The sequence below is a fragment of the Melanerpes formicivorus genome, unplaced genomic scaffold (assembly GCF_026170545.1).
Source record: "Melanerpes formicivorus ecotype bairdi unplaced genomic scaffold, bMelFor1.0.p_v2 SCAF_3, whole genome shotgun sequence".
Lineage (NCBI taxonomy): Eukaryota > Metazoa > Chordata > Aves > Piciformes > Picidae > Melanerpes > Melanerpes formicivorus.
The window spans coordinates 4286442-4304885 of record NW_027142355.1 but is presented as its reverse complement, the minus strand read 5'-3'; the positions used below and the strand labels follow the sequence as shown (position 1 = coordinate 4304885).

Sequence of the window (18444 nt, the reverse complement as noted above, 5' to 3'; positions counted from 1 at the left end):
GGAGAACTGAACTTTCTCTCACCACCACATCGTGGTACCCCAGGGCACACGTGGGGATTTAAACAAAACCAAAATAGGGTCGACCATGTGGAAGCTTCTGGAGCCCAGTTTCACTTCCTGTTGGCGTCTGCAGCTTGTTGCTGAGACACATTCAGGATTTATCTCCGAAGGCTTTGTAGCTGAAAGCCTTGTAGAAAAAAGGTGGTTCTGCTGCAATTCTTCGCAGCGGCACTTGTTGCTTCTTCCAATAAAACTAAAGTGTGCTGGGGACTCAGCTCCTCCTGGGTTTCATCTCTTGGTCTGGCGAGATGCATCTGCTCTGCCCCTGGGCTTTACAATGCTATACAGTGAGGGGTCTTTGCTGTCCTGTCTGGGTAAACTGAAACACAGCTTGACTTCTAAGCAAGGCTTATGATTTGTCCCAGAGCTTGGACAATTGTAAGGCAACGCTCTGGCTCTTTGGGCTGGTACTTACAGATTTCCCGAGACAATAATGGCCAGTGACAACAAAGATTGAGAGAGAAAGCCCTGACACTGTAACCTATAGAATGAGTTTCCTCCAAACATGGCCAAGGACACATGTGGCAATGCCAGTGACGAGCAGTGTGAGCAATCTGGCAGTGCAGGCCTAGAGCCTGACATGGTGGTAGGCCATGCTCAGCATAAATGCAGAGTCAGCTAGCAGTGTAGCAAAACAGTGCTGTGCCTGCAGCATGTAACTAAAACAGGGCACTGGTAGCTACAAACATGGACAGTTATCTTGGAACAACAGGACATGCGCCTGCATCAACAACCTCGTTGTGTTGTTAGTAGTTGGACCAATAATCTGTAATAGTGCAATGTGTGGTCACTCATAGGGAACCAATGAAGCCATGCCAACGAGGCTCTCCAAGTTTATATAAGTTGTAGCAGTTCCCTTGCTACGCACTTCTGCCTTTCCTGTCTCTTCTTCTTCTACACTTTACTGTGTTATACTTGCACTGCAGGCCTGCTCTACAGGCCTGCACCACAGGCCCGCACCATCAGCCTGCAACACTGGAACAATAAAGGAACAATACTCGATCATATTGGTCAGCCGTATTGATTCCCATCTCCGTCGCCGATAGACACACACACCTGGCCTACTTGGACTCCAGGGCATGTTCAGACAAGCCTGAGCAACGGCGGAATTTTCCTGGAAAGCCAGACCTGCTGGCTCCTGCCCCATTGTCTGGTTCAGAGCATTTTTGAGGCTTTTTTTGTCCCTTCAGGACAATAGGTCTGGTTCATAAATCAAGGGAAGTGCTAGCAGCTTTTCAGCCTCAGCATTCTGGATTAATGGGTTTGAATAATATGAAAGAAAGTAAAGAAAGGTGGATGTTGCTCTGGTGATCTTACAGTGTGTAATTTTCAGATTTTTAATTTTTATTTTATTAGCTTGATCCAGGTATGTACCTTACATACAGTGTATACACCCAATACATAGGATCATGTAATCTTGGATAAATATGAGACTTTGGGGGAAGAGCCTGTAAATATCCTTGATTTAACTTTTTCTTCTGCATCTGCCTTTTCTCATTGGATATAGAAATTAATGAGATGGAGGATTTAATGTTGTTTATGAACAGTCCAAAGTAGCCGAAGTTAGTTTGAAGTAATTTTCTTTAAAATATTTTTTTCTTTTATTTGCTTTCTACTGAAGCTGATGGAGAAATTAATCAATTGTAACTGCAGGCTGTTAAAACAAGGAAAGGCTTAATATCCTTTTACCAGTTTGTGTTGATAAGTTTTATTGCTGAGTGGAATTTATGACTATTGCTTGTTTTGAAATTGCATTAGGTTCAATATTTATGTAGCATTTTGAGGAAATTAATATCAGCATTAATTGACAGTAACTATGCCAGGTGCCATTATGGATAAGAATTTGACCTTAGATACTTATATCTAAAAAAAAAAAAGGAAGTTCATTGTGATACAGTTAGCGCATTAAATGCGATTAACAGATAGTAATGATGGGGTTTTATAATAATCTATTTGGGCAAATACTTTCAGGCTTAATCTGCAGCCTTCTGTACAGCATCAGATGAGAGATGTATTTTGTAACTAACTGCATTTTAAAATACTTCAGTGAAACATCCATCAGCAAGTATTAGAGATTTTAGAATATGTTTTTCTTCACCTGTTTCTACATTTGTTTTCCTTTTTGGTCAGCTTTTTATCTCCTCTCCTCCTCCTCTGCTACTCCTTTGTATTTTATTTCTCAAATGAAAGTATGGTAGTATTTTAGGTTGATTGTTAGGTGCAGTGTCATCAAACGTGATAGCATAGGGGGCCAGAGTTCTGCTGCACTATCATCTCCATTCATTGTTTTCATTATCCTTGGTGACTAAAACGACTATCCGAAAATGCACAGTTAACGCATCTTCCACTTCGTAGTGTATGATTGAAGAGAGCAAGCAGGCAGAAAGGTGATGGATAGAAAATCTGTTTAGACTATGTGGTATCACAACTGTTCATTGCATTTCAGCTGTTCTCAGGAGTGTTAGTGTAACACCCAAGCAGTGCCCCATCAACCAAGCCTTGCAGGGTGGGGGGCCTCAATTTGTGTCCCTCTGCCACAGGAAACCAGTTGGCTCTTCCTGAATTAGCCATTCAAAAGCATGATGCAGTTTATTCCTTGTCTAAAGCACCCCACCATTACAGACTGGGGTCAGAGTGGCTGGAGAGCAGCCAAACAGAAAGGGACCTAGGGGTACTGGTTGATAGCTGGCTGAACATGAGACAGCAGTGTGCCCAGGTGGCCAAGAAGGGCAATGGCACCCTGGCTTGTATCAGGAATACTGTGGCCAGCAGGAGCAGGGAAGTCATTGTGCCCCTAGACTCAGCACTGGTTAGGCCACACCTTGAGTCCTGTGTCCAGTTCTGGGCCCCTCAATTTAAGAAGGACATTGAGACGCTTGAATGTGTCCAGACAAGGGCAATGAGGCTGGTGAGAGGCCTCCAGCACAAGCCCTATGAGGAGAGGCTGAGGGAGCTGGGATTGTTTAGCCTGGAGAAGAGGAGGCTCAGGGGAGACCTCATTGCTGTCTACCACTACCTGAAGGGAGGTTGTAGCCAGGTGGGGGTTGGTCTCCTTTCCCAGGCAATCAACACCAGAACAAGAGGACACAGTCTCAAGCTGTGCCAGGGGAAGTTTAGGCTTGAGATGAGGATAAAGTTCTTCACAGAGAGAGTTGTTAGCCATTGGAATGATCTGCCCAGGGAGGTGTCGCCGTCCCTGGAGGTGTTCAAGAGGGGACTGGACATGGCATTTGGTGCCATGGTTTAGTAGTCATGAGGTCTGTGGTGACAGGTTGGACTTGATGATCTTTGATGTCTTTTCCAATCTTATTGATTCTACGATCATTTCTTTGCTCAGTTGAGCTGATCATGCTACAGTGGTCATCGTGTTGCATTTTGCAGAGGAGCAGTTTCATGAGATTTACTACTCAAAATGGGCCTGCCACACAGTGAGCTGGAAAGATCAACCTTGTCAGGGCCTGTGCTAAATAGAATATATGTATCTATCCCTAGACACTGAAAAATTCATACAGAATGCTGATTTAATTAGTTTGTTGTTGTAATTTGCCTTGTCATATCTTAGAGTGCATGTACTTGGGTAGGTTTTTTTAATGCTGGGTTTTCTTGCTTTGGGTTTTTCCCAGAGAAATTATGTATTGTGTCTCCAATATAGTGTCTTCAGTATAGAACCAGTTCTGTATCTCTGCATCATTCTTCTCACTATAGTTAATATGGATTGTAGTATTTCTCTAAGTCTGTTTGTTTGTTTTTTTACCTGGATTTCTGTCTTGCATGAGATTCTTGGCTGGTTTAAAGATCGTAGTTTAACTCATACATGTGAGTTTTAAAACAGTTTAGCTGATTTATTAGTTACTTGAAATTAACTTAAGACTTTTTTCATGGAGAAAATGTTGATTAAAACTTCTAGGTACATTTTAAGTTAGCTGCTGTTAATTCAAACTTAATTCCAGCTTAGTTATTGTAAGTGCATGCATACATAGCCATAAAAATACTTATTTCAGATACTTATTCAATGCAGAATCCTACTCAAGTTGGTAACTTGTGTTTTTAAGAAAAGCATAACAAACATGGCCTGTATAACTCTTCCTTGTAAACCCATTTTATATAGAAGTTGAATGTTAGCTTGTATTGCTTTGTAAGGATTGTGTTTATGCCCTTGCCTAACTCTTTCTGGTTTGTTTTGTTGTGGTTTGTTTGTTGTTTTGTTTGTTTTCTTTTAAAAGGTATTTCTCAAGAGTGACCGAGTTGCAAGAATGGTCCACAGTGGAGGGTGTTCTGCAAATGACTTCAGAGATGTTTTTAAGAAAAACATAGAAAAGAGAGTCCGAAGTTTGCCAGAAATTGATGGATTGAGCAAAGAGACTGTGTTGAGTTCTTGGCTAGCCAAGTATGATGCCATATACAGGGGAGAAGAGGACTTTTGCAAACAGCCGAATAGAATGGCCCTAAGTGCTGTATCGGAACTGATTCTGAGCAAGGAACAGCTTTACGAAATGTTTCAGCAGATTCTAGGGATCCAAAAATTGGAACACCAGTTGATTTATAATGCCTGCCAAGTAAGTATTGGTGTCACTCGGTGCTGTTGTGTCCACAGTTTCTCCCCCTTGCCAGCAGGTCAATTGCTTCCTCTCTGTGTGTAGAAGCCTTCAATTTTAAGTACATCTCCACAGTGCAAGGGGATGAAAACCATCAGAAAGGAATCTTTGAATCATTCGGTTGCTGGAGAATACTTGGGAAAAGGATATGCCAGAGTGTATGGTATTTACTCTACAGAGATTTCTTGAGACCTTTTACAGTATCACAGCTCCTGTGGTTTGATAGGTTCTACAGAATGTTATATGGCCTATATACCTGCACAGCCTCATAAAAATCACATGTGTATGTACATATGTTTGTGTGTATGTGTGTACATCTTTAAAAGATCCCATTAACCTGGGTCTCTAAATTGATCGATGACAGGTGTCTGAATTCAGAATGCTCTTGGCCACCCAGTGTCTAGAAGATCTATGTGTTAAAACTTACTGTGCTTCATTTCAGATACCATCTACAAAGCCAATTTGCACATTTTCACTTCCTTGTTTTGCTTGATAAAAATGATATTCCCTGTAAAATACTAAGGCCAGGACAAAGAGGCCATTCAGTAATCATGTTTGAATTTATATGCACAACTTATTGCTAATCTCTGGCCAGTTCCAGTTCAAGGTGAGATTTTGCTTTCCTAACTGCATCTCTGCACACCCTGGTAATGCCCTTGTAACATCAGTAGGTAATGCTCCACTTTTTTATCTCTGGTACATTTCCCTTTTGGTTCTGAGCAGATCCAGAAGCTCAGAGTTAAGCCAGGTGGCATCTCTTGTTCTGCCTACTTCTCTTGCCTTTAGAGGGGATGAACTGAACTGGTTTTGCGTGTCTAGGAAGAGTGTTCTTGAAAGACTCCCAGCACTCCTTAGCTATTTTGTCCTCCATGGGAACTCGCTACAGAATCCCTTCCAGCTGACCCCTGAGCATGCTGAAGTTTGCTCTTCTAAGATCTAAACCCTTTGGTTTTGGAACGAATCTTCAGTGTACTCAGCAGTACCTCAAATTCCACAATATAAAGATCACTGCAGCCAAAGCTGTCAATAACCAAGATATTACAAACTGGATTTTCTTGGTGAATGAGCAGCAAGTCCAGCAGTCCTTCACTCCTGGTTGGCACATCTAACTTCTGTATGAGGAGGCAGTCCTCTATCCATTCCAGAAACTTGATGGATGATAGGTAAACTGCTGTGTTGTTCTTCCCGCAAATGTCTGGGTAGCGAGTCTCCCACAAGAACCAGGTTTTGTTGACCTGAGGCTTGCATAAGTGACTCACAAATTCCCATCGTGGTTGTATCATCTTGGTTTGGGGGTCAGTAACAGATGCTTACTGTAAGGTAAGACACCCCCTCTGATTTTGACCCAGAGGTATTCAACAGGGCTTCCACAGTTACCATAGTTTACTTCATTACTTTCAAGATTCTCTTTATTACAGAGTATGACTCACCACCTCTTCTACTCTGCCTGTCTTTATGAAACAGCCTGTCATGATCTACCATGATCCTCCAGCTGTGTGAGTTGCCCCAGCAAGTTTTGGTTATTCCTAGGATATCATAACTTCCTGACTGGGCACAGAGCTCCAGTTCCTCTTGTTTGCTTCCCAGACTTCAGGCATTAGTATACACACACTTCAGGTGGTTGTTTTTTTGTTTCTTGTTTAGAGACAGTTGGGGCACATTTTACACTCCTCTGGTTTACTGTATATGCCACTGTGAATGGTCAAAATCTGCTGTTAATCTGCATTGTGCTAGAGGAACACCAACAATTGTGAGTGAAGAACTTTAAAAAATTGAACAAAGTTGTTCCCTTATTCTCAAAGTGGTTCTGATTATACAGCCTGCTAGGTTCTTGTATTTGTATCCTTGAAGGATTCTGTATCTTAGCTCTTAATTATAAGAGTGTGGCTGGAATGAAACTGATTGGCATGTATCAACAGTTTGCTGTCTGTTCTTGGTCTATAACCTATAGAGAGACTGAAACATTGCAGTGATTCATTTTTGTCTTCTACCATGACAGAATTTTGAGCTTGGGATAATTTTGTTTTCTAATTTTCAGACTGCAAATTTAAAAGGAAATAATCTTGTGCTAGGTAGGAAGGGAGAAAGACTGACTGATCATCCTGGTGTGTGAAAAAATGACTCAGTAGGATAAGAAGATTTTGCTCTTGGTCTTCCTGGTTTTGAACATGAGAGCTTGCAGGATCTCCTGTGCAGGTTTCCAAAGTACACAGTGTTTACCTTCCATATATTGGAGGACAGGAAGAAAGGGAGACTTACTTCCTCGGAAGCAGATGAAGGAGCACCTATGTGTTTTAAGCTGAGAAGAATGAAGAGGGAAAGGCTTTTGAGCATACACCCTTCTTGTTTGGGGTTCTAGCTTTCAAGCCTAATATGAAATTATTTTGATAGAACAAAAACTTCTCTTTATGAACTCCAGGAGAATTGTTACTAACCATACATTTCAAATCTTGTTCCTGTGTCCAGTCAAGCACCTAATACACCCAGGGTATGAGGATAAGCCCGTTGCCAATAAAAGGGTAACAATTATACCCTCCCCAGGAGCCATAATGCAGACAGCAACCATGTTTTGATAACATGCTGCTTTTTTCCACTGGTGCAATCCCTTATTTCTCATTATAGTTTTAATAACTATTTTGTTTAGGCTGTATTATGTTCCTTTCTATTGAGAGTGTATTAATGGAAGATGAGATGAAGTTAGACTGAAATTTCAGTCAGTGCAATCAGTTTTCATTCTGCCCTAGAAGCCTCTATCAGTATTTGTATTAAAATGCTCACTTTCATTTCCCTTTGCCACTGCTGTTTAGACTACTACAGGCTTGCAGATAACGATAATCAATAGTGTCTGGGAGCAGTGAGATAAGTGGAAGTCCAAACAGATGTTGAAATTGTATTTTTGATAGAGTTTTAGTGAGTTGGCTTCTAGCCTGTGCTTCTAGCACAGAATCAGGTATATGAAACTCTATGTATTTTGCAGCTCTGAGAAACAGTTGCTCTTAACGGCGAATCTGTACAGTTACAATTTGTGCAGAAAACTGTCTTTCCCCCCCACACACACTTCATTTTTTGTTTGTTCCTTCCAGCCCTTTGGAAATAGGAAGCAGAAAAACGTCTTGTAATGTCGATAAGAGTAAATTATCCTGCACCTACAGGGCTGCTAAGCAGACAAGGATGTTATTTGTAACAGTAGGAGGTATTGTCTGTCAGCCTCCTCCTTGTGACTTTCTCTGCATTTAGAAACTTTCTAATGGTTTTCAGCAGCTTTTGCTCCCCAGACTGTTCTAAATGGCACATTCTCTTCAACCCTTAACCCACTGACATCTTGCAGCAGCTCATCACGTAATTCTGCTAGGGTGTAGGTTACTGGAGGTCCATGTAGGTTTCTAGTCTCTGTCCTTTGTGTGATAACAGTGAGAAACGGTGTTTGTTCAGTCATCAGAAGAACATAATAAAAAATGAAGCAAATAGTAATAGAGCAGCTCTCTGACACTGTCAAACACAGTTCACATAGCTGTGAGAATCTTATCTCTGAAGAGTAACATTTTGTCACAATCTTGTAACATGTACTAAGTGCCTAAGCTTGTCCTTAGGTAGTGAACATTAACAAGACCTTTACGTTAGGGTATTGAAGATTTCTGTGATCTTGTTTGCAACTTTAGAGAAAGACCAGCAACTGATGGAAGCTATCTATATTTCTTTATTATACAAAGATCCAGTTTTGTAAGTGACAACCCTTTCACCTGTTTTTTTGTTTATATTGTGTTGCCTTAAGCTGTGTTTTATGATAAAGAAGTGATTGCCAGTTAGCTGGGAGTCAATGAGCTCCTTGACCTGCTTTTGAGATGCCTGGCCATAGTGTGGTGTTACAGTTTGTTTGATTTCTAGAGATCAAATGTGATGTAGTCTTTTTTTTTTTTTTTTCTTTTTTTAATTATTCACTGAGGTAGATGATAGCACTGATGTAGAAAGTCAAACTGAAAGTCAAGCTCAAACTAATGCATGGTGGTTTCTCCAGCACTAAAATTCTGTACCAGGTAATTTGTAATTCCATGCAGTGTATATTTTGTTTTGAAGGTGCCTTTAGAAGATTGACTTCTTTAGCTGATCTGAGCTCCTTGTCCTGGGTGTGGGGAGAAGAGAACGACACTGATCTTTGGATGAGGGAATTGAGTAAATTTGTGGAGGACTAAATTAGCATCAGTAAATTAGCAAATGACACCAAGCTGGGGGCAGGAGTTGATATGCTGGAGGGTAGAGGGGCTTTGCAGAGGGACCTCAACAGCCTGGACAGATGGGCAGAATCCAACGGCATGAGATTTAACACATCCAAGTGCTGGGTTCTGCACATTGGCCACAACAACCCCATGCAGGGCTACAGGCTGGGGTCAGAGTGGCTGGAGAGCAGCCAGGCAGAGAGGGACGTGGGGCTGCTGGTCGATGGTAGGCTGAACATGAGCCTGCAGTGTGCCCAGGCAGCCAGGAGGGCCAATGGCATCCTGGCCTGCATCAGGAACAGTGTGGGCAGCAGGAGCAGGGAGGTCATTCTGCCCCTGTACACTGCACTGGTTAGGCCACACCTTGAGTCCTGTGTCCAGTTCTGGGCCCCTCAGTTTAGGAAAGATGTTGACTTGCTGGAGCATGTCCAGAGAAGGGCAACAAAGTTGGTGAGGGGCTTGGAACACAAGCCTTAGGAGGAGAGGCTGAGGGAGCTGGGGTTGCTTAGCCTGGAGAAGAGAAGGCTCAGGGGTGACCTTATTGCTGTCTACAGCTACCTGAAGGGTGGTTGTAGACAGGCAGAGGTTGGTCTCTTCTCCCAGGCAACCAGCACCAGAATAAGAGGACACAGTCTCAGGCAGCACCAGGGGAGGTTTAGGCTGGAGGTTAGGAGGAAGTTCTACACGGAGAGAGTGATTGCCCATTGGAATGGGCTGCCTGGGGAGGTGGTGGAGTCACCGTCATTGGAGGTGTTCAGGAGGAGACTTGATAGGGAGCTTGGTTGCATGGTTTAGTTGATTAGGTGATGTTGGATGATAGGTTGGACACGATGATCTTGAGGGTCTCTTCCAACCTGGTCTGGTCTGGTCTGGTCTGGTCTATTCTATTCTATTCTATTCTATTCTATTCTATTCTATTCTATTCTATTCTATTCTATTCTATCCTATTTGTCATGAAAAAATTCTTGCAAATAGCATTCTTTTTCTGAGAGGTAATCTATATTTTGGAGAATAATGTGGGAGTTTTTAGGAAGAATTTATTTGCTAAGTGTTCTGCTGTCGACTTTTGGGGAATCAACCACAAGCTGATTCTTCTGAAAATAGCTTTAGAAGGTACTTCAATACAAGATACAATTTTCTGCCTAAAAGCCTTGGATTGCTTCTGGTTCGCATCCATTTTTATCTTCAGCTTTTACAAGATGTAACTGTGTGTAAGAGTGTGATATTAGGAATGGTGTACTACATTGTACCTTCAATAATAAATGTTTGTGTTTTTAATTATGAAAATATTTTCTGTCAAGAATTTCTCCTGAGGTGAAATCTGCTTGTGGTGGTCAATACAGCTACACTCTCACCCGCCACTGCACTGAAGTCCAATAAATTATGCAGGTTTGGAAATAAGTCAAATTAAGGGCAATTTAATTTGCATCAAGGACTTCATGCCTTTTGAATATGTGTAGGTCTGATCCTTTCCTCAGTAAAATCATGAAAAGTAGTGTAATTTTGTCTCAGATCACAGAATTTCCCATACTTGTGGATATTTGCCTTAGAAGCTCTCATATCCTGTATAAGTTAATAGGGACAAATACAACTTCTTGAAGCAAAACAAATAATGTAGCTTTGTATAGAAAGCTTTGTGTAGAGATTATAATCTTCTCAAAGTAATTAAACAACTGTTAAGATCATGTTCAGTATATAGATCAAAACTTAAACAGATTCATAGTTTTTCTCCTGTGTCTTGCCCCAAGTTAAAAAAAATGGTTTGGTCCTTTATGTAATGTGTGTCTGACTTTATTTAGTGAATAGAAAAAATACTGCCTCTGTATAATATAACCTACCCGGGGGGTCAGCTAAGCTAGCATCTTTCTGTGGATTAGCAGTAACTGACATCTATTTTGTGATAAATTTAGAATGGAATGGAATGGAATGGAATAGAATGGAATGGAATGGAATGGAATGGAATGGAATGGAATAGAATAGAATAGAATAGAATAGAATAGAATAGAATAGAATAGAATAGAATAGAATAGAATAGACCAGGTTGGAAAAGACCTTCAAGATCATCATGTCCAACCTATCATCCAACAGCACCTCATCAACTAAACCATGCAACCAAGCACCCTATCAAGTCTCCTCCTGAACACCTCCAATGATAGTGACTCCACCACCTCCCCGGGCAGCCCATTCCAATGGGCAATCACTCTCTCTGTGTAGAACTTCCTCCTAACCTCCAGCCTAAACCTCCCCTGGTGCTGCATGAGACTGTGTCCTCTTGTTCTGGTACTGGTTGCCTGGGAGAAGAGACCAACCTCTGCCTGTCTACAACCTCCCTTAAGGTAGTTGTAGAGAGCAATAAAGTCTCCCCTGAGTCCCCTTCTCTCCAGGCTAAGCAGCCCCAGCTGCCTTAGTCTCTCCTCATAGGGCTTGTGTTCCAAACCCCTCACCAACTTTGTTGCCCTTCTCTGGACATGCTCCAGCAAGTCAACATCCTTCCTAATCTGGGGGCCCAGAATTGGACACAGGACTCAAGGTGTGGCCTAACCAGAGCGGTGTACAGGGTCAGAATGACCTCCCTGCTCCTGCTGGCCACACTGTTCCTGATGCAGGCCAGGATGCCATTGGCTCTCTTGGCTGCCTGGGCACACTGCATGCTCATGTTCAGCCTACCATCGACTAGTACCCCTAGGTCCCTCTCTGCCTGAGTGCTCTCCAGCCACTCTGACCCCAGCCTGTAGCACTGCATGGGGTTGTTGTGGCCAATGTGCAGAACCCGGCACTTCTATGTGTTCAATCTCATACCGTTGGATTCTGCCCATCTGTCCAGACTGTTGAGGTCCCTCTGCAAAGCCCCTCTACCCTCCAGCAGATCAACTCCTGCCGCAAGTTTGGTGTCGTCCACAAATTATACCTGATACAATGAAGCAGCCTCTGAAAAAAAGTTGACAATGTGCATTGCTGCACTTGTGAGGCAGCATCAGGTGTTCAATTAGATATCCACTGGTGTCTTAAAGTCCCTCTGGGCTGAAAACATGCTTCTCCATGGCCCAAGATGATACTCATCTGGTTGGGGTTTTTGGGTCTTTTTTTGTTTGGTTTGGTTTGTTGTGGGTTTGTTGGGCTTTGGGTTGTTTGGTTTGGTTTCTGTTTGTTGGTTTGTTGTTTGGGTTGGAGTTTTTTTTGGTTTCTGACCTTTATTTCTTTTGTGAAGAAGCCTTATGCGGATCACCTGCTTTATATAGGAGATCTGCTACCTTCAGGCCTTACCTAGTAGGTTACCCCCAGCACAGGGCACAATTTATTTGCCCCCATTTATTAAAGGCAGTTTTGCAGAGTTTGCAGAGGAGACAGCAAGCAGGGCAAGACTGAGGGCAGAAGCTGTGCAGGCTTTCAGTGCACTGAAAGAACTACAATGGTATAGGAGACCTCTTGGGTGAAGAAAAGCAATAAAGCTATAGTGTTATAGTTAGTATTCAGGTATTGGCTGCATTTTTGTGTAGTAACTGAGTTTAGAAGTTTCTGCACACAGTCATGATGCAATAACAGCATGTTTCCTTACAGAACAGGTCAGTGCTTTAAATTTGTTTTATGTGTCTCTCGACCTGAGAAGTGTTTAATGCCTCGATAACAGAAACAAATGTACACATTTTCTCCCTTCAGGCTTGTTCACACATCAACTATTGGTTTCTAGTACCTGTAAATACAAGAATATATCTCCTCCTATTTCCTCTTTCTCACACACACACACACAAAATGCTTTCTGATTGATTTCTCCCCACACTTGTTCTTTGGGGGGTAGGGAGGAGGAAATATCCACTGCTGTGTATTCTTGAGCAAGAGCAGAATTATTCATACCAAATATTTCAGTGGAGAATAAATTCTCCTTTGTCACAGGAATTTATATTTTTGTCTCTTATTCATGAGATGTCACATTTGAGTACATGCACATAGGAGTTTAATATGAACTTACTTCAACAGTTAACTTTTAAAATATTTTTATTTGCTGAGTTGCTTCATTTATCTTTTACCTCAATTTGAGAGGTATGAAGAGGTCTTGCTCAAGACCTCTCTTTTGGAACACAGCGCTGCAACCTAAAATATTCCTCTTAAGATTGCTTCTGTAATGAGACTGTGGGGAATGCAGAGCTAAGATGAACAGTGTCTGCCAGGACAGTTTGGAGCTTCATCTTAATAATGTGAGTTCTAATGGAAAAAAAAATGTTGGAACCCCAAAGTGTTTTAGTTTTAGTAAACAAATGTATTTTCCTATAATAGAAGTTTACTTTGGGGAAAAAAGGAAAAAAGGTCTCTGATTGCCCCAAAGGGTGTTGATTTGTTCTCATTTACTCTAATGATAGAAGCATGATGGAACCAATATTAAAACAGCCTTAGAAAAGCAAGTTACTTTTTTAGCATGTTTAAATATCTGACTGTGAACAGCATCTAAAAGCCTTGCAATTTACATAATGGAGAGAAGCACTTTGAAATATTTTTGTTTGTAGTTGAAGAAAAGAAAACACCAGAGAGAAATGGTGTGTTTGCAACAGTAATGCATTTTCAGTACTTGAGGTATCGAAGTATCCTTACATTAGCTATTAGGTGGGAAAAATTTGCTTTGACCTCTACATTTACAAGAGGAACTTGAGTGGAAAATCTGAAAATCTTGACAATATTTAAAGGTTTAATTTTTTTTATATAAGTGTTAAGAATAAACATTAAGGGATGGTGACTGAGGGAGCTAGGATTGTTTAGCCTGGAGAAGAGGAGGCTCAGGGGAGACCTCATTGCTGTCTACAACTACCTTAAGGGTGATTGTAGCCAGGAGGGGGTTGGTCTCTTCTCACAGGCAACCAGTACCAGGATGAGAGGAGACAGTCTCAAGCTGCACCAGGGGAAGTTTAGGCTCAAGGTGAGGAGAAAGTTCTTCACTGAGAGAGTCATACGTCATTGGAATGTGCTGCCCAGGGAGGTGATGGAGTCACCATCCCTGGAGGTGTTCAAGAGGGGATTGGACATGGCACTTGGTGCCATGGTCTAGTCATGAGGTGTGTGGTGACAGGTTGGACTTGATGATCTTTGAGTTCTCTTCCAACCTTGGTGATACTGTGATACTGTGATAGAGCTTTCTTTGTGCATATATTGTTTATGTTTTTGTGTATTGTTTTGCACCGGCATAAAAGAGTTGGATGTGTGTGGTTTCTAGTAGCCTGTGAGACTATCAGCACCCACAGACTTACTTACAGATTTACTTATATTTTCAAAGTTAGCATCCTTCTAGGCTTATTCTCCTGTGTATCACCTTTCTTGTCACAAGAGTTAATCCAGGCTTGACTGAGAATCAGCAGAGAGAAGCTGAGAATTACCTATCTCCCCCACTCTGGCTTGTACCTCCTCTGAGAATTGAAGTCATCAGTGTTGGGATTTTGGCTGCAGATCTTCCAGGCAGTTTTGATTTGTGAGACTCTTTGGCATTCAGTGAGCGAAGGAAAACAGCAGCAGAATGGTCATCATAGCATATAAAACCAGGGAAGTTAATTTTGGCCTTGTTAAAGAAGATCCTTTTAGGTTCCTTTTTATTTTATTTTTTTTTACCTTCCCCTGTGTTTCTTCCCCTAAAATATTCTTTTAGAGCTTTCATGAAGTAATTAATGCTGTTTTGACATTCTCTTGAATTCCATATTCAAGGGAGTTAAGCCTCAACATTCAAACCCAAATATATCCAGCGTTTAACTTGCACTTACATTAACATCAGCAATGCATTTGATTCATCATGTTTAATATTACTAGCTGAGGGAAAAATTGCTCTAGTTGGGTATTAAGCAACTAAAATGAATATTTTTCTCACAAAGGCTGTTGAATTTATTTTTATAAAACCATTTTTGTGTTTTAAGAAGATATTCAGGTAAATAAATGCAAACCAAATAATTCTTACAGTCACATTACAAAATCTGATGATTAAGTTTATTAATGTAGATGGTTACTAGCTTATATGTGCATTTAAATGAATTCTTGTGAGCAAGCTGAGTAAGTTAATGTTACCAAGAATTTGTTACCTGTTTAGCTTAAGACAAGGTAGTATTCTGTATTCCCTCTTTATGAATTCAAAGCAAAGCAGTTTTGCTTAGAACAGTTGATTCCATCCCAAGGATCAATTTTTTTATTCAAGTCTGTGCCTCTGCAAGATTTTTATCCTGAGGTGTCTTTAGCAGCCAGTGTAAAGCCAGTAGAGGCAGCTGAAAAAGCCACAGGAAAAGAATGAGCCTGTACTTCTGCATCTCTCTCACTCTGTCCTGGTTTGAGGCCAGACAGATACTCTGTTGCCCCTAAAAGGGGCAAAAGCATGACAGTCACACAAATGGATTTGAAAGTGATAGAAGGTGATGGAAAAGCAATTGGTGTTTCAGAGAAACTACAAAGCATAGTGTCAAGATATCCTGAAGCATACAGAGTCCCTTACAGCATACCCAAAGGCCTCCCAACACTTCCCTTCTGCACACCTGAGGGTATACCCAAAACCCCCAGGGCTCTTACCTGCCCCTCCCACTGCCAGGCTAGTCTCAGGCTGGCCAGGTCCGAGACCTGCTCCCTCCTGACATTAGGCTTAGTCAGGCCTAAGAGGCCTTGAGATGCTCTCCCACCATTACCTGATAGGGAGCATCTCCCATGGGAGCAGAAAGGGAAGAAAGAGGAAGAGAATGACTTTGCAGTTGGATTTATAGGGTGCAGGATTTATGGGTAGAGATACGCTGTTTCTTGTGTCCATCTTACTGGGACACTGAAGGTGTAACTTATGTGGCAGTAACAGGAGGCTCCCAGCCTTTAGGCTGGGTATTAGGAAGAAGTTCTTCATAGAAAGAGTTATTGGCCATTGGAATGGGCTGCCTAGGGAGGTGGTGGAGTCACCATCACTGGAGCTGTTTAGGAAGAGACTGGATAGGGTGCTTGGTTGCATGGTTTAGTTGATTAGATGGTGTTGGATGATAGGTTGGACTCGATGATCTCAAAGGTCTCTTCCAACCTAGTCTGGTCTGGTCTAGTCTATTCCTGCTACACTGATACTGAGTGTCTTGTTCTGAAGCTTTTTACCCCCACACTTGAAAATTTCCAGGAAGATCTCTCTTAACTCTCCCTTCTAGAGAGGACAAATTTTACACGGGTTCCTGTACCCTAGTCACTCCAAAAAGAAAGCTGCAGATAAATTTGGAAATGAGCCATCTAATATTTGCAATAGATACAGTTTTAAAACAGTGATATTAAAGCATAGCTGTAATGAAGGATAGATTGTCCTGTTGAGTAGTTGTCTGTGTAAAATGGCTGAGAGATCTGCAGCTGTCTTATAGCTATGCTATAGTTTCTGTGTTTATTTTTTTATCTCCTAGGCAAGTGACTGTCCTAAAAAGGAAAAAACTCTCAGGTCACCTCTTCAGCTGTCTCCTCTGCTGAAGCTGTCCTCGTCTCTAGGATCTAATCTCTCCACCTCTAATCTTCCAGACTGTCCTCCCCAGACATCCTCTCACTTTAAAAGAGGATTGATCCTCAACATAATAGTCAGCATACAGGGAGGTGCTCCTTGACCTGTCATTTATTCCTGTATTTTGTATTACAAGACTCAAGATTCATGCCATCCAGATTCAGCGTGGGGTGGGGGCTGAGACTATCTGCTTTGTGCTCACCATTTCAGACTTCCAACGTGTTTACAAGTGCTTGTTTTCTCACTGTAGGTCTTCCATAAGTAGGTAGGATTATCTTCATTTTAATTTTCTGCTACAGGCATGAAAATTTCTCAGGCCAGCTGAAATAACTGTCTAGTCAGCAGCAGGAGCAGAGAGAAGGAAAAATAATTGCAGCCCTCATTCGAAAATTTGCAGCCTACTGGGAAAGGGAAGAGTAAGAGGAGAGTAAAAATTGAATTAATCTGTACTTTGTGTTCCTACAGGAATCTGTTTCTTGAGATAACAGATAAATAAATTGGATTCCAGGCATTTTAGCTATGAGCAAGAAAAATCTGAAATAAAATTGTGGCTTCTTACTTGGTATAAATGTTGACTTTAGCTGCTGTTGAAAGGAACTGGTGTATGGTGACTGCTCTGGGCCTGTGGCAGAAGGAATATGCCTTTGTAAATGAAGTAAGGGAAGAGTCAATTCCTCTGTCACCTCTGAATAAACTGTTTTCCTAACTGGTCATGCAGTGCCAAGCTTTTCTAATGTGGGAACTCTAGGACTGCCTGTAAATGAGGGAATGTAATACTGAGCCATGCCTGAGAGAGCCTCCAAAGGTACACACAATTTCTGGTGTAGCTTTCTTTTATTCCTAGGTGCAGTGTAAAATCATGCCCCAATCAATCTGGCATAACCTTCTCCACATACTGTCTCTTTCTTCAGGAGATGGGAGGGAGTGGGATCTTACCTGAAACACCTATCCTTCCTTAGGGGAACTTATCTGAGCAGCATTCTGATTTTATCATACTGGAGCAACTGTTAGGCTTTACAGATAGATAGCAGACTTTCTATAGCTGGTGTTTTCCCACCTGTTGAATGTTTGTAATTTTCTCCCATTCCCATGTTTCCAAGAGAATCAAAGAATCATAGAATCAGTCAGGGTTGGAAGGGACCACAAGGACCATCTAGTTCCAACCCCCCTGCCATGGGCAGGGACACCCCACACTAGATCAGGCTGGACAGAGCCTCGTCCAGCCTGGGCTTAAACACCTCCAGGGTCAGCGCCCCAACCACCTCCCTGGACAACCCATTCCAGGGCTTCACCACTCTCATGGGGAAGAACTTCCTCCTCACCTCCAGCCTGAATCTCCCCACCTCCAGCTTCATTCTATTCCCCCTAGTCCCATCACTACCTGAGATCCTGAGAAGTCCCTCCCCAGCTTTCTTGTAGGCCCCCTTCAGATACAGGAATTAGGTCACCTCAGAGCCTTCTCTTCTCCAGACTGAACAGCCCCAATTCTTTCAGTCTGTCCTCATAGGAGAGGTGCTCCATCCCTCTGATCATCCTTGTGGCCCTTCTCTGGACATGTTCCAGCACATCCATATCCCTCTTGTAATAGGGGCTCCAGAACTGGACACAGTAAGCTTGTAACTTCTAGCAGCAGGAGAATGGCTCCCTGTCTCTTCAGTTTTTCATCTGAAAAAGTAATTCAGGATTCTGGCAGCAGAGAAGGGAGTCCTTCTGGAGGAAGAATACATGTTGAACATCTTGAGTCATGGGAGCGTGACCAAGAAAAGCAACACATTAGAATTTGGTGACTCCACTCTGTCCAGGACAAAGACACCCATCTACTGGCCAGACTTTTCTATTTTCTTCTAGCCTGGATTTGTTGTTACTGAGGCCCATCTAGCCTTCCAGTTCCCTCCTGCTTGTCTGTGTGAGCACTGGTGACATGACCTTCAGTGTGACCTCAAGGAAGTCGGAGGTGATGCTAAGAATCAGAAAGCAAAGATGGCCCAATGTGACACATCCAATGTCCAGAACTAATATATTCAGTGAGGCTTTGACCTTCAGTTGTGACACCTTGTTTTGAGAAGAACAACAGTAAGAAGTGATAGAATGAACCTGACAACAAAGT

The 18444-nt window shown here is 42.1% G+C and overlaps 1 protein-coding gene across 11 annotated transcripts in view; it reads left to right on the top strand.

Moving 5' to 3' along the window:
- The window catches only part of CADPS2 (calcium dependent secretion activator 2), a 368843-nt gene that overhangs the window by 123887 nt on the left and 226512 nt on the right, over window positions 1-18444 (top strand). For 10 of the 11 annotated variants that reach the window (XM_068165287.1, XM_068165325.1, XM_068165316.1 and 7 more), the window contains exon 3: window positions 4284-4616. The exons of the other annotated variant lie outside the window; for it this stretch is intronic. In XM_068165287.1, the coding sequence (XP_068021388.1) occupies window positions 4284-4616 (333 nt within the window). The remainder of the gene's footprint in view (window positions 1-4283; window positions 4617-18444) is intronic. 11 annotated transcript variants of the gene reach the window in all.